Source organism: Lytechinus variegatus, chromosome 10 (genome assembly GCF_018143015.1).
Source record: "Lytechinus variegatus isolate NC3 chromosome 10, Lvar_3.0, whole genome shotgun sequence".
NCBI classification, from domain to species: Eukaryota; Metazoa; Echinodermata; class Echinoidea; order Temnopleuroida; family Toxopneustidae; genus Lytechinus; species Lytechinus variegatus.
Genome location: NC_054749.1, coordinates 36535456 through 36557147, shown reverse-complemented (window position 1 = coordinate 36557147; position 21692 = coordinate 36535456). Strand labels below are relative to the sequence as shown.

General features: G+C 34.2%; 1 protein-coding gene across 3 annotated transcripts in view; it reads right to left on the bottom strand.

Moving 5' to 3' along the window:
* Positions 1 to 21692, bottom strand: part of LOC121422378 (fas-binding factor 1 homolog) — a 57326-nt gene that overhangs the window by 33635 nt on the left and 1999 nt on the right. For all 3 annotated transcript variants that reach the window (XM_041617380.1, XM_041617381.1, XM_041617382.1), the window contains exons 2-14: positions 21035 to 21109; positions 20610 to 20670; positions 20093 to 20143; positions 19305 to 19506; positions 17735 to 17827; positions 16439 to 16567; positions 14031 to 14093; positions 10387 to 10512; positions 7984 to 8133; positions 6411 to 6516; positions 5135 to 5348; positions 3482 to 3651; positions 2526 to 2615 (exon numbers count right to left, since the gene is read on the bottom strand). In XM_041617380.1, coding sequence (XP_041473314.1) covers positions 2526 to 2615; positions 3482 to 3651; positions 5135 to 5348; positions 6411 to 6516; positions 7984 to 8133; positions 10387 to 10512; positions 14031 to 14093; positions 16439 to 16567; positions 17735 to 17827; positions 19305 to 19506; positions 20093 to 20143; positions 20610 to 20670; positions 21035 to 21057 — 1478 coding nt within the window. In that variant the 5' untranslated portion in view covers positions 21058 to 21109. The remainder of the gene's footprint in view (positions 1 to 2525; positions 2616 to 3481; positions 3652 to 5134; positions 5349 to 6410; positions 6517 to 7983; positions 8134 to 10386; positions 10513 to 14030; positions 14094 to 16438; positions 16568 to 17734; positions 17828 to 19304; positions 19507 to 20092; positions 20144 to 20609; positions 20671 to 21034; positions 21110 to 21692) is intronic.

The window sequence follows — 21692 nt, the reverse complement described above, 5'->3', positions numbered from 1 at the left end:
CAAGGTTGGGGTCAATATCATTTGTAAATTATGAACAGCTAAAAGAAACACCCACCAGATACATGCTAAATTTTAACTCTGTAGGACATTTTCATTATGACCTCCATACATGACATCAAAGTTAAGAAAATTGACATGCCCAATTTTGAGATATCATGGAAACAAAATTTGGCTATAAAAACAAATAATCAATAAATAACAAAATTCTGACAAAATTAAAAGGTCATCTGTCTTTTCATTAATAAACCATTTTTAATGGAATTGAATTGAACTAAACTAGAACAGAGATTTGATTTCAAATCCTCAACAAAGTTACTAACTGCCTTTAACATTAAGCTCCTAGACCTTCTGAAGAGGAATTGATTCAACAGAAAGCTGAGTGAGTAGATCCCTCATATGACATCACCACAGTGTTGAATTTTCTTGCATAGTAGTTTCATTTATGGATCATTACCATTTAAGATTTCTAGAAGCTCCTCTTTCTGTGTAATGTTACATTAAAATTTTCACTGCTCATCATTACATGGGTACTAGAAGCTTTTTTTTGTATAGAACATATGTTGGAGAATTTTCTAAAGATTTCTATATATTTTGGGTAATTGATCACTGCTACTGCTTTGATCACAATTTTATGGAAACTAATATATGACCTTATCCTCCTACAATTGAGAAGTGAAAACCACATACAGTTTTCATTCACATACAGTACATCCCAGAATAAACATAATTCAATGACTGTTTTTGCTGTTATCGTCATAGATTTGCTTCATGTGATGCATATCAATGGATAGATAGGCTTGTCTTCTTACCTTTAATGCCTATCTCAATATTCACAATGCACATAAACAAAGTCAAATTTTGAGCTTTAACCCTAAAAAGACTGGGGGGGATTCAGCCCCCCTCAACATTTTTCATGATAATTCCGCCGCTCTAAATTTTTTGACGGCGTCGCTCGCTGACATTTTACTTTTAAGTCTCGCTCAATTTTTGAGCAAAAATTATGACCCCTGGGTATGAGGTTCTGAAATTATGCAATGTTTTGTAAGTGCATGCAGACCCAAAATTACTCAAAAACATGAATTTGTGTACAAATCCAATGCAAATAATGTTTTTAGCCAAAATTCATAAAATGTATAATTACTTTTCCTTTTACTGCTTAAAGTCAATTAATTTTATCTTGTTTATGGTAAAAATAAAGTCCCCGACAATTTCCATTGAAAATACAATAAAAAACAAAAAGTCGAATAACAAAGAAATGCATAAGAAATTTTGAAAAACATTAGAATACATAAGAAAATAAATGTGATGTTGAAATTTTTGAAAAATAAATTTGAGCAGATGCCTATCTAGAGTATGTGAAACAAAAATTAGCATTTTAGGGGCATTGTTTTATTAATTAGAGCAAACTTATGATTTTACGATAATGCCATGGGTAACGCACGTGCCAATTTTCATCGCGATCGTGCGATCATCAGTCGAGATCATAATGGGGGGGGCTGAAACCCCCCCCGTCTTCTTAGGCATCGAAATAGCCCAGTCTATTTAGGGTTAATGGCTTTTACCGCTACCTATTTAGAATACAAATTTCATATATTGAATATCTTTGTTCTTCCATGAGACCTTATTCATAAAATATGAATAAAATATGGTTGAGAAACATTTGCATGAAAACATGGTTGATTTGTACCCATTCGATGGATCGTTGAACAACAAGCACTTTGTTTCCCCAACAAAGCAGCTGACAATAAGCTGACAATAAATGCTAAAAGCCCCTTATTGTCATTTATCAGAAACTTTACTGACCAAAGGCGAATATTGCGAGTTTTCTTGGGCAGGAGCCTCATGAAGCTCTACCAGATGGAAGCAAAAAATTCAAAATTGGTCAACAAGAAGAAGAAGCATTTTATGTGAATTTTTAAAAATATGCATAAATTAATTTTGCATAAATTAGCATAAAAATTGTTCTGGTCAAAAATTCAAAATTCTGTGTAGAAGATTGGTGAACCTCATGAAGCTCTACCAAATGGAAGCAAAAAAATCAAAATCGGTCAACAAATAAAGAAGTAGCATTTTTTGTGAATTTTGAAAAATGCGCATAAATTAGCATATTTAATGAATTTCAAAATTCTGTGTAGAAGTTTTGAATGCCCCACCTAGTGCTATCATATAAAGCAAACAGAATTGAAATCGGACTTCAAATGGCAAAGTAGTAGCATTTTAAAATTGTGGACGGACGACAGACGACGGACGCCACGGCATAAGCTCATCTTGCCCTTCGGGCCGGATGAGCTAAAAACCAGAAAAACACAACTAAATTTTGCTTGTGCAAGTGGAAATTTGGTGGCACCACTTTCCATTGTTCAAACTCAGTCATGCATTCATTATGAAAGAGGTGAAGTAAATCTTTCAATGATATACATTTCATGAAGCAAATTTATGATTATGGTGGCAAAAAATTTAACTGAATTACGTTTTTTTTTCTGGGGCACACTGTTAACCGAATCAACAGAGAAGAAATTACTCACGTCGCATCCCTGTTTGCTGGTTTGCCAAAAAGATTATCTCCGGATTCCTGCTTAGAAAGTCTCTCGCCTCTTGGAGTTAACTGTTTGGGCCTGATCACAAATATTTTCTTAAATATCAGATTTCAATTTCTATGTTGACATGTACATCCACTCAGTCTAATTGATATATGATTTAATCATCATCGCTAATCTAATTTCCCATCCATAACATCATCAAATGTTCTAATTGATTCAGTTTTACTAGTTTCCTTTTCTCTCCTTTTTTGTCTGATACAAATTCACTGAATTAGTTATTGAATATAACTAAATTATTTAGTCAAATCATTTGAGTTTTGTCAAAGTAGCTTTTTGACAAAACAGGAAGCCTATATTGGACAAGATTAGCAGAGCTCCCAGTATGCAACCAAAATAAATCACGATTTATATAGTACCCATTTTTGTCAAAAACAGAAAAATGGGCATTTAAATGGCAATAACCGGTACAAGTACATGGATTAATTTACTATTTACTTTTGTACAATAGAATCTTTACAAGCCAAATCTCTTAGGAACACTGTTCAACTTAAAAAGATGTGAATAACCCCAATTTATATATTGTAGGAGCGTCGTGGTCTAGTGGTTTTGATTCTCATCTTTCAATCTGAGGGACGTGGGTTCGATTCCCAGTCATGGAGTGTTTTCTTTCAGCAAGAAATTTACCCACATAGTTCTGAACTCAACCCAGGTGAGGTGAATGGGTACCCGGCAGGAAGAAATTCCTCGATTGCCAGAGTGCCTGTAGGCAGCATGGCTATAGCGGGGTTAATAATAACACTATTGTAATGCACAGTTGAGTAGAAATTACCCAATATAAATATACAATTATTATTATATTCTGGTCTAAGAAAACAACTTGGGCCTAGGGGATTATAAACTAGATGGTTTATAGATTTTACTGTATATTAGAAGAGACTTACGGTGCAATGGAGTCAACATCTATCTCATCTCCTCCTAATCCTAGATAATCAGCAGCTGATCTCTTGCTACCATCCTTCCCTCCTTCTAATCCAATCTTCTTATCCTTCTTCTCATTACCAGTAGACTTGACATTGTCTATTTGTAGGCTTGGTCTTCCAACATCTCCATGCTGTAAAGTAAGGTAGGGTAGGGCTTCAGTATACATACATACAAAAAGTTTGAATCCATATGTTTGTGCTCTAATACATGGTCAGTCCAGACCTGCCAACCTTCAACAACAAAAAAAGTGTTCTAGAAGGAAAAAGAGTATTTTTTGACAAAAAGAGTATATTTAAAAATTTGTCTCGATGTAATAATCGCCAACCTGTTGTAGTGAGATCGGTGAAAAGACATGAGAAATGACTCTACTTGAAAACTTGATAATTCACCCTTTTTAACATGTGCTCAAAAGGCAAGAATTTACTTGTTCTTTCATGCAACAAGTTACTGGCCCGATTTTTACCAGTCTGAGACTGTCGGACTGACGCTAGTGTCATGCACTGTGTATAATACATACACCATGATTGGAAATTGATAAAAAAGTAACAAATCATACAAAAAAAGTATTGGTGTATTCATAGCAAAAAAGAAGAACAAATACTATTCAAAGGGAATGGTTGGCATGTCTGTCAGTGCCTTTCCCCCAACCCCAAATTTAAAACAATTTGGCGATCCGTTATCTATATCTACCACTCATCATGGTGGTCTAGTGGTTATAACTCTCGTATTTCAATCTGAGGGACGTGGGTTCAATTTCTAGCCATGGTGCTTTTCCTTCAGTAAGACTTCACCCACACTGTGCTGCACTCACCCAATGTCAGGTGAATGGGTAGCTGTTAGGAAGAAATTCCTTGGATGCTTCAGCACCATCATTACTAACTTCTGTGCAATATATAAATAATTACGTCATTCTAGTACAGGAATATTTCTAGGTATCCCTCGACCTGTGAAAGTCAATGAAGTAAATCTCAGTTAATTCAAACACTGAGTTGCTCTCTTGATAATATTAGTAAGACAGCATCTAGCACTTTTACTTTTTTTTCCTCTCTATTTTTTTTCTCTCTACTGATTTCAGGTGCACTGTGAGAATGACTTCTTAATGCTCAATGATGCCCAATACATTAGGTCTTACTCTATATTGCTTAATGTCTTGGGATTTTTTGCATTTGTAATCCATGTTCATTTCAGTTTGTAATGTAAGACATTATGTTTTCAATAAAATCCATGGATCCATAGGAAGAAAAATCTTTGAGGTAACTTAGTATATTCATGAAATTATAATAAATATGAACTGACTATATGTCTTGGTATTATTGCTGTTTCTTCTGTTTTAATAGTGTTTCCCTGCATTCAATTTATTAGTTCATGACCATAAGAGCATTTCATGAAAGGGCATGTCAGACTTTTTATACAAGAAAGATCAGACAAGTACCATGATAATAGTGCTTCTCATCCAATATAAATCGAGAGAAATTGACAGATCTGATAACAAAAATGTTGATGGAAACCCTCCCCAGGGCTTATTTCTACTCTGTTCTGCACAAACTAACCTTTGTTCCAGATAATTTATTGTTATCAGATTAAGAAATGATTAAAAAATCTAACTAAATAACCTGTTTAAGAGAATCAGCTTTAGGTATTTGTTTCTTTTCCTCTGGTTTGTTCTTGGAGCCACTCAATCCAACTGCTTCATTTAACCAATCATCTGATCTAGAAGCAGTCTGTTTAGTTGGGGAAGAGGAGGAAGATAATAGACCTGTTCTACGAGGTCGATCCATTGTGGAGTTACCAAAGATATCATCATCATCATCTGCTTCATCTGCAAACCTGTGTTGTCATTTTTCAAGAGGTAGAATGAAAATTAATGAAAATTATGAGGGCATTGTGGTCTAGTGGTTACAAAGCTCGTCTTAAAATGAGAGGGACGTGGATTTGAATCTCAGCCACAGCAAATTTTCCTTCAGCAAGAAATTTATCCACATTGTGCTGCACTCAACCCAGGTGAGGTGAATGGGTACCCGGCAGGATTAATTCCTTGAATGCACCAAGCGCCTTAATAGCAGCTCAAGTTACAGCTGGGGTAATATATAGTGCGACATTGAATAGGAAAATTGTCGCCTCATAAATGCTGTATTATGAATATTATCAAACTATATAAACCTTGGAAGTTGATAACCTATCGGTATTAAAGCTCAAAGAATGTATTTGCTGCAAACAATTAAATTTCATGAAAAAGTCTTTAAAATCAATGTAAACTGTCATCATGTCATTGTGGTCTATACCTGGTACATTATACATAAACTTAAGATTGTAAAATCATGGATAAATCATGGATCACAATGAAGATTGCCAACGCAGAGAAGCACGTATGGGACAGTATTATTGCTTGGATAAAGACCCTACATCTGGCTGAAATATCATACTTATTTTGCTAATTCATCACAAATTACAAATATTCCTCAATAATAATTTGAAACATTATTTCTATCCATACACACATACACTCTGGTGGTCATTTTATTTGATTCGATTTGAATCAATTTTAAGTCATTAACACAGCAGTATTTTATTGTACTTAACATCATTACACCATGACATGTATTTTGTATAATATTTCCTAAATTATCATTTGTTTTGGCATGGTTTGGAAATATTTGTCTTTAATTACAGCAACTATTACAGATTTATTGGTGTAATAATTGCCTCCAATTACAGGAAAATGACTTTTATGAATATCTGACCTAGGGTTAGATCAAGGTTCAGTTAACCATTGCCTACTGGAACCTGTTGATCCCTGCATCAAGCCTATAGAAATCACATAATTCAATAGTCAACAGGTTAATCTAAAGACTGCAAATCAACCAAAAAAGGTTTGATTAAATACTATACCTTACACCTCTTCTAGCAGGAGGAGCAGAGTCAGGTCGTTTTGAGGTCACAGAGGAGGGGGTGTAACCACCAAAAGTGAAGTCTTCCTCTTTCGGTGCAGGTGGGGCTATATGGGGTTGAAAGTCATTTCAATATTTTTTTATTGGAAATTTATTTTTTATTACCGGTAGTTAAAATTCATTGGAAAAGACTTAAGACACTGAAAACCCCAAGATTTTCAATTCACTATTTATTTTTGCAATCACAAATACATTTAAGTAATTGGTACAATATCATGCAATGCAAAATGATCCATTACAGAATATAGAATTTGCACCTACTGGATTGCCAGGGTCAAAAAAGTTAACTTAGTAACTCAAATAAAGTACCAATTAAGAAGTCACAATAGATAAGACATGGTTATGATATTTTCCATGCTACTATGCCATGTAGCTACACTGAACAGTGATATCAATCATATCACTCTATATGGACACTGCATCCTATTCCAAGATATCTTGTAGTCTCATAATATATACAGGTGTAGTCATTATAGTGATACATAAAATTATGAGGTATTCCAGAATTTTTCGTCAGACATTTGGGGGCACATTTGATGCGGGTTTGGGGAAAGTCGGAGGGGGCCGGGTGACAAGCATTGGTTGATTTGATATGGATTGACCCTTTTTTGTGCTCGATTCGATACAGTCACATTCAGTTACATAGTGACCATTGTTAAATGTCTTGTATTGTATAATTGTTTTTTCTTATTCTTAAGGTCGCCTCTTATTCTCTTTCCATTTCCACCTCTTCCTTTCCCCTTCCTTTTGTCTTATCCCTATTTCTTTCCCTTTTCTCATCCTTTTCCTCTCCTCTCTCCACTTTCTTCCTAATCTTTCATTCCCCCTTTCAATTGGACCTTCGTGTGACTCTTTCAGTGTAGTAATTATGTTATAGCCTTTGCTATTTACTTGGATACATTTCTTTCTCATCTGTATGAATCTGTATTGTATTTATAATGTTGACTTTATATTTTGTTATGTTTCTATTTGTACATGTAAACTTTCACACTTTTCAGTCTTCGGCTGCTTGTGATTGTATTTTTAAGTTTTTATTGCAATAAAATACAATAATAATTTCATTTTAATACTTTCAACACTCACACATCAATGTCTTTGGTATACTTCTAGAAATTCCTGTTTAAATCTGTATAAATCAAATTGACTATATATTCCTGATTGTTTGATGATAGGGTAAGACAGGCAGGTATTACAATTATTGCTATGTACATACATGTAGGCAGGCGACATGCGATTCAGTGTGTTTTTATAAAGTTCAGTGCTTAATTAAATCATAGCTAAATCTCTCTTTTTTTTTTAGACTGTGTAATTTCAAGTCTGGTGTTGACCTCCTTTGGTGTTGCTATTAACATTTTGGTGTTGGTGACAGGTCAATGTTTGAGTCAGCATCAAACTTTACATAAAGCTGGTCCTGGGAATAATCTCCTCTTGTACTGAGTTAAACTCAAACCAACATCAGCATCTACACTAAACTTGAAATCCCCACAAATCTTTTCTTGATGATTATTCCATACCTGTTTGTTGTTTCTTGTACTTGCTATCTAGCTGGAATTCTTTTGTTCGACCTTTACTTGTAGGTGGCTTATCAAGTATACTGGTCTTCCCAAACAGGTCACTAACCTTGGCTTTAGCAGCCTCTTGCTCTTTATCCAGCTTTGGGACGTCTGACAAAATGAAATAAAATGAATTGTACCAGTAAATTGAAGACAAAGTATGACAGTATTATTCATTTGAATGGCTAAACCTATGCCTGATATTCCAAAGTTATGTTTGGGTATATGAAACATCTTGCCTTGACAGGAAAAACTGAGGGAATGAGGAAAATGAAAAGGATACCTGCAGATATTGTTATCTCAGAAAGCAGAATTGAGAGTATTGCTTAGATGGAAGGCTGAGAAACAAGTCAAATGATATATGGCACTTGGAAAAGGTACCTGGTTGAAAGCCATAGCCGCATCTTTCCTGCTATGAAAACACACACATCACTTTAAACCCTAACTTACCAATGCTATTTTGCAAGTTTGAATGCCAGGGGCAGGGTTCCTGCCCCTTCCATTAAAAAAAAATCCATGACTTTTCCATGACTTTTCCATGCATTTTTGTCAATTTTTCATGACAATATTAACCTCGCATCCTTAGAAATCCACTATTAGGGTCTGTTATCCACTTGTTCGTGAATGTACATTTCCCCGGCATGATGCTTGTGGTAATGTAATTTCACTTGACAGATAAAAAAATAAACAGCCAAAACAAGCGTTCACAATTGATTTTCACATAAATCCATCTGTCGAGTGTTGACCTACATCATTTCACAAGTTCAAATTATTCTGCAACTGGTACATGTACAAATCACATCACAAATGAATAGCTCCAAATAACTATTTCTCAAGCAAAGAAAATCATGTAAATCCTGTAAATGTGGGGAAAATAGTTCTATATCCATGAATTGAAATGCTCGGTGACGTTCATAATTTTCCGCGTATGATCTTCACGATTATAATTACGAGTGTCACTCGGTCTCAGTTTCCACAAAATAAAAACGGCCAACACATACACACTTGATTACCACTCCAAAATCAGTATATGGGACTGGGGAAAACATACGATTGTGTCGATCTTCATGTCTCAATCTGCTCATCGCAAAAATATGCTCCAAATAATTCCAATAAATTATCATCCAAAACATCTGTAATGAGGCCAAATTAGACGAAGTCTATATAAAAACAATATTTCTCGGCATTCAAGAATGAGTTTCCGTGATTTTCACACTCGGTCGCGCACACAAAAAAACAAACTCTCATTTCACGTGTAATGCATGTTATATATTGATATTCATCTGCACGCATATCATGCCACAAATATCAGTACATACGTACACGGAAGCTTGAATGCACGAGTAAGGGGGGGAGGTGGAAATATTTTTGTTTCTTTTGGGGGGAAATATTTTGAATGTGTATGCGATATGCTAGAAGTAGGGCACGGGCTGAAGGAACATTTTGAGTGGCATACAGCCTTGATTCACACTCACACTTGACTCTACACACAAATACTATCGGCACTTTTTTTTGCATAATAATTTATGTGGAAAACAAAGCCTAATCACACACAAACAAATACATGCTGCATGCTATGGCGAGAGAGAGTCGGCCGAACATGATTTGGAGCTGATTTCTCTGCACTGTTTGGCAGCGCTCGGAAAGAAAAAAATAAGTAGCTTAAAATAAACAAGTCACAAAATACATAATTTTGAATCATAAGGTCAAAATAAGCAAATTTATTAATTTCCATGACTTTTCCATGATATAGCTTGATTTTTTCATTTTTCATGACTTTTCCAGGCCTGGAAAAACAAATGAAAAATTCCATGACTTTTCCAAGTTTTCCATGACCGCGGGAACCCTGCAGGGGGAACCTCCCCCTGCTCAAAATCTCAACCGTGGATCGCAGAATCGCGATCAAAATTTGCATGAAGGTAGAGAATGACATTGCATTGGATACATGGTTACATAAGTAAATTGCATTTAGCACATTCCACAGTTATGTTTGTGTGCATAATGATTTGTAGGGACAGTGATTTTCTGCAATCGCGGAAAACGGACAGTATTCACAGAATCAGCAATTTGAAACAGAAAGTGGTTTTTCAAACGGAAAATCAAAGAAAACATATTTTTTCTCAAAATCAACTGGAAAAACATATTTTTTCTCAAAATGCACAGAATAGCAACAGAAATTATTCCCAAGTCCTCAACAAAATGCAAATATCAACTGGAACAAAATACAAAAAAATAACAATATGGATGACAGACAACAATGTTGAGGGGTGGTAAAAAGGCCCCTCATCTCAATTAAGTTTGTATTAAAGCAGACTTTGGACAGAATTCCTTAAGAAAGAGAGATGATTAAAATCATATACATACCTCTTGGTGTGTCATCAAAACCTAATCCATCCAAAATTCCCTCATCATCATCACCAAAATCAATGTCGTCTGCTTTCTTAGACTTTGTAGAGTTGCTTACAGTTGGTGTTTTGTTTTTGTCTTTTTCTGTATTTAGATAATTACAAAAAACAAACTATTTGAATTTATATATATACATATATACAGTTGAGGCCAGAAATTTACATACAACCAGGAAATTCAAAGAAAATTTGACACTTGCCAAGCATCATAAAATTCACTGTATCTTATAAAATATTTGTGCTATCATGATGAATTTGATATCAAATAAATAAGTATGTCATGCCCCTTCATCACATTGCTTTATTATCAGGAGCTGAAAAATATTTAGGCGTCATTTTTCCCAAAAAAATCTTTATATTTTTGACAAATTAAAAATACCAAGTGGAATGTCTCTGGCCGTCTCACCTCCATCACGCAGTTCAATATAGCAGCAGTGCTGACTTTGAAAACTACTCTAACTCCCACAAGTTGTTCAGTGATACATGGTTACTATTATGTCCACTCTTTATGAACTAGACCAATAAACTCTTTATGAACTAGACCAATGAACTAGACCAATAAACTTACAGAGATATGATGGTTATTCAACAAAAAACCCCAACATGGCCAAAGTTCATTGACCTTACATGACCTTTGACATTGATCATGTGACCTGAAACTTGCACAAGATGTTCAGTGATACTTGATTACTCTTATGTCCAAGTTTCATGAATCAGATCCATAAACTTTCGAAGTTATGATGGTAATTCAACAGATACACCCAATTCGGCCAAATTTCATTGACCTTTGACCTTGGTCATGTGACCTGAAATGCGCACAGGATGTTCAGCGATACAGACCCAATTCGGCCAAATTTCATTGACCTTTGACCTTGGTCATGTGACCTGAAATGCGCACAGGATGTTCAGTGATACTTGATTACTCTAATGTCCAAGTTTCATGAATCAGATCCATAAACTTTCAAAGTTATGATGGTAATTCAACAGATACCCCCAATTCGGCTAAAGTTCATTGACCCTAAATGACCTTTGACCTTAAACATGAGACCTGAAACTTGCACAAAATGTTCAGTGATGCTTGATTACTATTATGTCCAAGTTTCATGAATCAGATCCATAAACTTTCAAAGTTATGATGGGAATTCAACAGATACCCCCAATTCGGCCAAAGTTCATTGACCCTAAATGACCTTTGACCTTGACATAAAACTCATGCAGGATGTTCAGTGATACTTGATTAAACTAATGTCCAAGTTTCATGAACTAGGTCCATATACGGCCGCTGATCACGCGATCGCCGCGAAAATTTGCACGTGCGTAGAGCCGAATGTAAACTACAAGACTGTTTGGTCAAATTTTCAAAAAAATTAATTCTTTATATTTTTAATTAATCAATTATGCAAATAAGTGTATGAAATTTGCCCTAAACTTTGTTTTTTGTGTGTTTTTGCCTTTAACTCAATTTATATAGCTAGCTAGTAGAATGCTAATTTTTGGTTGGAGTATCAATTATTACATTTCTAACAAATATCTAACAAAAAATTGCAAAAATATAATTAACTTCTTATGCATTTTATTGTTTTTTTTCATTCTTATGTATTTCTTTGTTTTTTCAAACCTTTGTTTTTTATTGTTTTTTCCAATGAACATTGTCGAGGACCCTTCTTATGTATTTCTTTCTACATAAGAAATACATAAGAATTTAATAAAAAATTAAATGCAATTTTTTGTTAGATATTTAGTTTCAGATTAATTTTAAAGGAAACCAAAACCCAAGAAGAGAAGCAATCTTAATGGAAAGAGTAAAATGAGAAGAACAATTTAAAAAAGTTTCATCAAAATCGGTTATGAAATAAGTAAGTTATGAACGTTTGAAAAGTCTTGTTGTACTTACTATGTGGATCCTCAAATTGGCAAACGTGCTTCAAAATGGCTGATTTTGTGGACAACTCTCCATTTGTTTTGTGCACATATTTCCAGATTTTCCCCTTTATTTTACATATTTCACATTATCTCCTCCTGACCTTGACATATATGGTGTGGATTATATTTTCCCATGACATATGTTGTGCTCAGAAGGAGGCAAGATGCAATTTGAAAGATGAGGAAAATCTAAAAATTTGTGTACAAAACAAGTGGAGAGTTGTCCACAAAATCAGCCATTTTGAAGCACGTTTGACAATTTGAGGATGCCCACAAAAAGTACAACAAGAGTTTTCAAACTCCCATAACTTGCTTATTTCATCACCGATTTTGATGAAACTTTTTTAAAATTGTTCCTCTCATTTTACTCTTTCCATTAAGATTGCCTCTCTTCTTGGGTTTTGGTTTCCTTTAATGATGTTTTACTTATTTCCCGCCAGTATATCTCTATTATTCAAATTTGTTTGTACACTAGGAAACGCTTCTGACCATAATATTCATATTTTCACTGATTTAAGAATTTTTCATTATGTTTGTGTTTGATAGATTACTTTTTTAATAGGTAATTACTTGAAATCAATAAATGTAAAACTTTAAAGAAACTGGCAGTATACTAAACGAATTTACACATACGCTGCCCACTTTCTCATAATAGCACATGCGTGAATCATATAGTTTTCTTCCTTTATCATTTTATTTTTCCGTCATTTGAAATATCTCTTTCCAAAATGTTTAATGTTTTCCGTTAATTTGTTAATTTTTTCCGATTTTATTATGATTGAATACTACAATGGCATACACACTATTCATTTCCTAGACACACAATTCACTTTAAGTTAATATTTCCTTCTAGATTTCTACAACACAATTAGTTTCAATACAATACTTTATCCATATTACTTATTTTGTATTTATCTATGATACTGTTTGAATATATTTTTTATCATTATTACCTTGTAATACATATCCATTCGGCCTTAGCCACGATGATGTCTGGATTTTTAATAAAATTAATCCATTTAAACAAACAAAAGTAAAAATAATGAAAAACACAATTTGCATTGACTTTTTACAAGGAATCACGTTTTTGAGCAAATTCGGGTCTGACATGCACTTACAAGATGTTGCGTAATTTCAGAACCGCGTCCCTGGGCGTCGCAATTTTGATCTCAAAAGATGCACAAGACTTGAAAGTAAAAAGTCAGTAAGCAGCGCGATCAAAAAACTTTGCATGACAGCGTAGTGATGAAATTTGTCGAGGGGGGGACAAATTGACCCCCCCCCCAGTTTAATAAGGGTTAATACATCCCATGCAAAGTGATTTGACATGCAAAGCAGTTTGACAAAATATCGTAATTTAATACTAATGATCATAATAATTCAATTCACCAAAAATCAAAAATAGTTTTCCCATCCAATTGTTACTGTCATACAAATAAAGTACAGATAAGTGCATGCAATTGGAATGGCAATGAACTTGAAGGTATTCAAAATGGCAAACCAAGCACAAGTCTTGCCAACTGCTTTTTTATTAAAAAAAATAAACGATAAGGGTGGCACCACAAAAAAAACTGGTGCTTGCCATGTAAATGTTCATTTATTATATGTAGGTATCCCCTTAGAAACAAGATAGTGCTCAACAATTACAAAAGGAGCCTTGCTTCAAATAAAACCACCCACCTGTTAGAAGATTGTCTTTACTTTGATTAGATCCTTTAGGTTCAGATTTCTTGGAAGACACAGCTAGAAAGAAAAGAAATCAAGCTACTGGTCTGTCTGTCAATTGTCAACTCTCTCCAAATGTCGAATACTGTATACATTATACATGATGTTAACAATCATATCTTTTTTAGGTTAATTTGTTCCTTCAAGTAAACCCTTCTCACAAAGAAACATTAGCAACAATGAAGCAAGAGAATAGCTTTAACAAATCATCACTTGGCTAAGCAGAAGGGTGGTATCTAAACATTGTGCTATATGGATGTCCTTGCCCTTCTTCCTTAGAACCAACAGGAAACGGAAATTATGTACAGGTAAAATCTTTACACCCTTATACCAGTTAACAAAATTTGTCCCTCTTGTATTTCTTAGCTAAAGAAATAAAGAGCATGACTGTTAACTCTATATCAATAAACAATGATTTGTCGCTCACGACAATGAACCTCCATTTCTGGATACAAAGCCAACATTTCCCACTTTCAAAAATACATTACAAATAAATGCTTTTAAGTTGATTTCAACTTTACGATTAATGCCAGTGGTAATAGATAGCAAGTAATGATCAATCACTATCAATGACTGGTACATTGGCAATTGATTGGCAATAATATCTGAAAGCTGAAAAGAGGCAAGCCTTCAAACAGGCGGGCACAGGGCGCAAATTTGCGCTATTAAAGCTACCAATTTTGCCTATAAAGCCACAAAATCATCATAATCTAGTCAGTTAGGCGCAAGTATTTTCCAGCTAATTGCAAAATTTGTGAGTGAGCAGTTTAGCAATACAAATACATGCATCGTAATTTGAAATTTAAAAAATAAATAAATAGCTTATTACAAGCACACTTTCGAATTTGTTCAATCACTGGTTCTCAAAATGCTATTGTGTATATGTTAGGATCGGCAATGAGCACGAGATGGCAATATCGCATATGAACAAGAAATTTGTATGTGCGCATTCAATATGTTCCTGGGGATATCGGTACTTCTATGTCTATGGCAGGGCAGAAGAATTCTCTGTGATTGTACCCATCCGGAGAATGCGGCGGCATTGAATCTGACTGGATTTCTGCACAATTTTTACATCAGCTTCAACTTAAAGGTAAAGTCCACCCCAGAGAAAATGTTGATTTGAATAAATAGAGAAAAATCCAACAAGCATAACACTGAAAATTTCATTGAAAACGGATTCGATATAAGAAAGTTATGACATTTTAAAATTTTGCTTATTTTTCACAAAACATTGATATGCACAACTCAGTGAGACAGTCGATGTCCCTCACTCACTCTTTCTTTTGTTTTTATTTTTTTAATCATACAATATTTCATTTTTTATAGATTCGACAATAAGGACAGACTTGACAGAATCATATAGTATTAAACATTGCTCATTCCACATCTTCAGGAGGAATCAATAAATGTTTCACTTGCAATGAGGAGAAAAAAGAATATTCCCTATTTCATATACTAAAATACAAAAGAAAAAGTGAGTGGATGACATCATCAGTCTCCTCATTTGCATACCCCCTAGGATGTTCATATAACTGTTTTGTGAAATTAAGCAAAACTTTAAAATGTCATAACTTTCTGATTTTTATGAGATTTTGATGTCATTTTCAGTGTTATGCTTGTTGGATTTTGCTTCTTTTTATTCAACGTTTTGTTGGGGTGGACAATGAAATCCACTCAAAATGAGCTCAAATCTGTCAATAATTCAAAGATTTTTAAAGCTCCTTTTGAGTTTCACCACATCCTCAGAGCATTTTAAGGTTGTTTTTTTCCATATTGTCCATATTTTTTATCATTGTTGAAACTTGGATTGTTGAAGTTTTGATGTATGGTTGTGAATAATCTGCTCAGAGTAGCACACAAGGCACAGTCAAGCAATGAATGGAAAGTTAATGCGTCACGCTATCTTGGCCAATTTCATCCATTACTTCGCGAAATGGCGCTAGTTAATAATAACCAAAAAATAAAAACACATGCAGGTTAGAATGAAACAGTGCATTTGGGACACAATTTTTATTTCTGGGTTGGTCCAGAAACTAGGTCGTGTCGATTTTCGAACTAATGAACCTATAACTAATCAAAAGTTTTGCCCCTGGTTCATAGCAAAACATTGTGGACCAGGGGCAATTTTTCATATGAAATTACACTGGTCTGCAAGCTCTGATTATTTCAAGGCTTGGCAATGCTTACATAATTTTTCTTAAGAATGTTTTTCCTGATCGATAACATGGATTAGTATGTCAGTCATATCAATTAATCACATGATCAAATGCTACATTAGGGGGCCAAGGATTTCCAATTACTTATATTCTGTATTATGATCGAAAATGATATAAATGAAAATTGAATTATTTTTTAATTACCATGTTCCTCTATTGGTGAATTCACCTGTAATGGATTTCTTGTAGTCTTATTTCCAGGTTTTTTCTTTGGTTTTGGCGCATCTTCATCGTCAGATAGAAGACCAGCAAGTGGGTCATCTTCATCAAACTCTAATAATAACAGAAAACAAAGTCATTAAGATTACAAGCCATTGATTGCTCAGTGAGATACCATAAGTTATTCCCTATTCAAAATAATGGGAACGCATTTTCGATATCTAATCAATTATCAAACTGAATCAACTGCAGTCAAAATGTATGCCTCCAACATCAATTGCCAGATCAAGAACATATTTACATATTTTTTTCAATTGACCCCTGTGAACTTTGATCTTGATCTTTTGACCCCAAAATCTAATCAAATCATTTGCATTCCTATACACATACAATAACAACATCCAAGAATAGTTTGATCCCAATAATAATAATAATATGTCCATTTATATAGCGCAGTTACTATGTGCATATACTCAACTGCGCTTTGATACTTGGTATCATATTATTACCCCGGCTGTAGCTGAGCTGCCATATTAATAGGCGCTAAAGCGTTCAAGGAAAAATCCTACCGGGTACCCATTCACCTCACCTGGGTCGAGTGCAGCACAATGTGGATAAATTTCTTGCTGAAGGAAATTACGCCATGGCTGGGATTTGAACCCACGACCCTCTGTTTCAAAGTCCGGAGACTAATCCACTGGGCCACAACGCTCCACATCCTAATTAGATTTATGAAAATGAGACTTGTGAAGCAGTAAAGAATTTATTAATAGTAAGAATATATTAATTACCCTCAAATATCAACAAAAACATGAACGTTCATTTGCTCATGCACACCTTAAGAAATAGACTTCCAAATTCCCTAAAAATGATTGATCCAGTTTTCAATATGAATCTTCTTCAAATTATACCTCAATTCAAAAGAGTGAACCCACCTACACATCTTTTTCTTTTCTTAATTTCCGGAAGTAGAGACATATTTATTGGTTCCGTGACATTTGCTTCAGTGACAATAGCTTCGTTATAAATTTCACACACAAATGGAATAACCAACTTCAACCCTGGATTTAACACGATAGCCTATCCTAAACCAAACATACAACCCTATTGCAACCTATATCTTAGACTATAAAGCCTGGAGCATTTGTCGCTGGAGCACATCTCAGGTCACCTATTAATCATGTGATATGTGTGATATCATTAATATTATTATTAAAGAAAAAGAGAGAGACAGAGAGAGATATGGGTTAGTGGCTTCTTTTACCTAACTGATCCACTCACCTCCAAAGTCAAAAGATGATGATTTAGGTTTAGATCTACCAGGAAAGGTCTTGGACAGGCTAGATGACTTTTTATCTTCTTCAGCTTTTGAACCTTTCATTGAAATATACAACAAAGAAAATTAATTAGTTTCATTCCATTCATTAGGAGTTCATAATACTACAGCTCCACAATGCTAAGTTTAATCTAAAATTCACAGTTGTGCAAACAGGTACTGTTATAGATAAGGTACCTGTTGGCTAAAAACACATCATTATTGGAAAGTCACAGCATTTGTTTATGTTTTCCTCTTTGTTGAGCTAAAATATCTGAAAGCAAAGTAGAAATATCATTGAAAATGCTTAATTGCTTAATAACCCCACCCTATGCAATTACCGCAAGATTTATACTTAATGTTTGCCACATGATACTGTTACAAGATTCCAAACACATGCAAAAAGTATGTCTTGCACAGCTTTTACACACTAATGTGTGTGCCAAATTTCAAGAGAACTCGTAAAAAAATAATGAAGTAGTTTGAACCGCAATATTTTTACCTTAGTTTGCAATAATATGCAATTATGGCAACCTAATTTCTGGCACATGCTAAAAATGAGTCTTGCACATCTTTAGCCCAAAAACAATGAGTTCTGAATTTTATAAGTATTGGTTAAAAATTGAGGAGGTAGTTTGACCCACAAGATTTGCAACAGACGGACCACCTGGCTAGACAGTGATTCCTAGATACTCCCTTTAAACTTTGTTTGGTGGGGGTATAAATACCACCAAGAAATATATCAAAATTGTTTGCAACATCAGCATGTATTCACGTCATCTGTGTATCAATGCTTGATACACTAACAATGAATACAATCTATGGAAGTGTGATCAGCACCACTAGCGTACTTAATGGGGGGGGGGCAGACTGCCCCCCCTGACAAGTCAGAACAGATCCATTTGTAATGTAAAAATGCAATAAAAACATAACATGTCCACCCTCTTTTTTTTTTACTTGTCAAATCTCCTCCAAAAAATTTCCCCCCCCCTTTGGAAAATCCTAAGTACGCCACTGATCAGCACAGAACATTTTTATTTTTCTCCACTTTCTTTTTCTAATTCATCAATGTTTCTGATGTTTCCAATTAATGCATGCTTTTCCACTGCAGTAGACACAAGCAATCTCTGTGCACTCATATGTGATGTGATTTGTATGTTTGAGATTGCTAAGTACCTTCTCGGGTGACAAGTTATAGTCAAATTATGACCACATACTCTATGGTATGAAATCGTAAACATCACAAAACTAAAATGTCATGTAAGACAGACACCAATCTATCTGAATAATAGATTCCAATTGGTAAGATGCCATCAAAGCCTGAAATGTAAAACTACCGTAGTGAAGTAAATGGTAAAGAAAATGCAGATTTTTCCTCTTTTTACTATCAACTATTTCTTTTTTTTTTTTTTTTTGAAGGAAAATTAATTTTCCCTCATAATTTCAATGATCAACCCATCTACTTCATTTCTCATGTGAAATATGGTTTTGTTTACAATAAACAAACTAATCTTCTCAAGTAAAATGTGGCTTTACCTTTCTTCTCAATATCATATGTTTTAAACATATCATCATCTTGGTCATCACTAAATGTTCCTGTCCTACTCAGCCCAGGACTAGGTGTATCTCTCAATGATCCCTTAGCAGATTTGTTTTCATTGCTGGGGGGCTCTTTGCTGGGGGTCTTCTTTTGTTTGAGTGAAGAACTGAAAAGTGCATCATCCATGTCATCCATATCCTAAAAACAAGACATTTCATTTCCAAGGGGATCAGAGTAATATATCTACTGAAATTCCAAATGGAGGGAGCAACCCACATTAATGACAAATTATTTCTTTTTTTTTTAACTGTAATAAATACTTATCTCAATTCCTGGCCTCTTATATATATTTTTTTAATTTATGTTTGTTGTGACAGAATTTTAATACCAAATACTTATTACATGACCAAAGCATCAATAATTTTAAATTATTAGGAGATTGCAATCATTGCAAATTGTCTAATATAATGTCTTCAAAGAAATGGAAGTATATGAAAGACTCATCAGGCCTTGTGAGTAAGCCTGTAAAGTACATGATCAGTATCAATATCAAGAGCAAATAATTATTTATGATAATAATAACAATAGTATCGACACAAAAATGACACTAACAATCATAAAAATAACCATAGTAATACTAAAATTGATAGTAATAGTATTATTAACAATGTCAAAAGGAAGATTATCTAAATCAATGACAACAACAATAGTAACAATAATAGTAGTTTCCAAAATGCTAATAAAATGTATAAAAATATACATTTTTTAAGACAATGGTACTTACGGCTAATGCTTTTGTGAGAGCATTGACATCAGCATCGGATACACTTGAATTCTGAGGAGACATTTTTGTGTCAAACAAAATTTTGTAAAGACAAAAGTGAATATTTCCTAAAAATTAGATGTGAAATAATAAAGCTAAAAACAATTTCTAGTCTAATAATAAGCACATCATATTGAGTATAACTTCATCTGTTGTCACACAAAGGACCACAATGGAAGTTATACTCAACATCACCTACCATCATCTTCAGAACACATCATAGTTTTATACAACAGAGAAATATGAAGTCACACACTCTTTACAAGTCTTTATCTTTTGTTGTTTTTTTTATTTCAAAATATAAAATAATTTAATTGGTATGATTCCTAATGCAATGGTAACTTGGCACAATTGATAGTAGACCAAGTGGGCATATCTATGATAATTAACCAACCCAAGACCATCTGCAAGTAGACCAAATGATATACAACAATAAGCATTCAGTATGGACACTTAATAGAATTGAGCATTAACTTACCTCTTCACTTTCATCAAAATCTGCAGCTAGTTTGCTGTAAAAGTTCTCATCTGGAAGAGGCCTACAAATAATTTCAAAGAATGTCAATGAATAAAATTTCACAATATCAGGACAGGCAATACATTGTTCACTGAAGTTTCTTTACCAATATACTTCAAAAAAGTATAGACATATTTGTCATTAATACTTTGTTGTCTTTCATTGTGGCACTCTCTTAAACAAAACAATATCTCTTGTTCATTCAAGGGTGAAGAAAAAAAATGTATCACTTGACATGTTTATTGATTACTCAAATAATAAGCTATTCTTGTTTAAATATAATTCAGCTACTCTTAATGGTGTACACATTTTTTTCAGTCACTTGGTCTGTGCATTCATTCATTGCATTCAATTTTTTTTAAAAAAGGATAACTCCACACACTTACTGTGATTTTTTTCGGGCAGCCATAGTTCTGTTTTGTAAAATGTGCCTTCTCTCTCCCAGTATGTAAAACCTAGATCTGTGAGTGTAATAAATAAAAACTACACTGATCAACCAAACCAAGATAAAGACGATAATCAAAGCAGCCTTACATTTGTCCCCAGTTCTGGAGGTTGTCTTGGCTCTGCCTTTTTGCACTTTGTTCGGGCACAGACCCAAATGTAACTCTGCCTGAACTCGGCACTGAAATGTGACTCTAATGTGCCATCAAATACTTGTTTAAATTGATTGATACAAACAAGTTACCTACTAGATCTAGGCATGTTTTAGAGTAATCTTGCATTGGCTACCACTGATGGTATTGCGCAGCTGCTTTCCCATTCCATCACGAAAGCAAAGATGGCAGTGTAAACTTCAGCAAACTATATTTTTGGTGCTTCTGAAACACCATTTGACCTAGGATTTTGCAGGGAAAAGTCATATTTTAGGTAGAATTATGCCAAAATTTGTGCACTCTTGAGTAATTTCTGCTGATTGGCAATCACAGTCCACTGTAGGGGACTCCCGAAAAATACTAGCTTTTCAATGGTTGATTGGATTTTATCACATGAAATCAGTTACCACTAGCATCTCAAATGACAAACTTTCATTTCATATTCAAC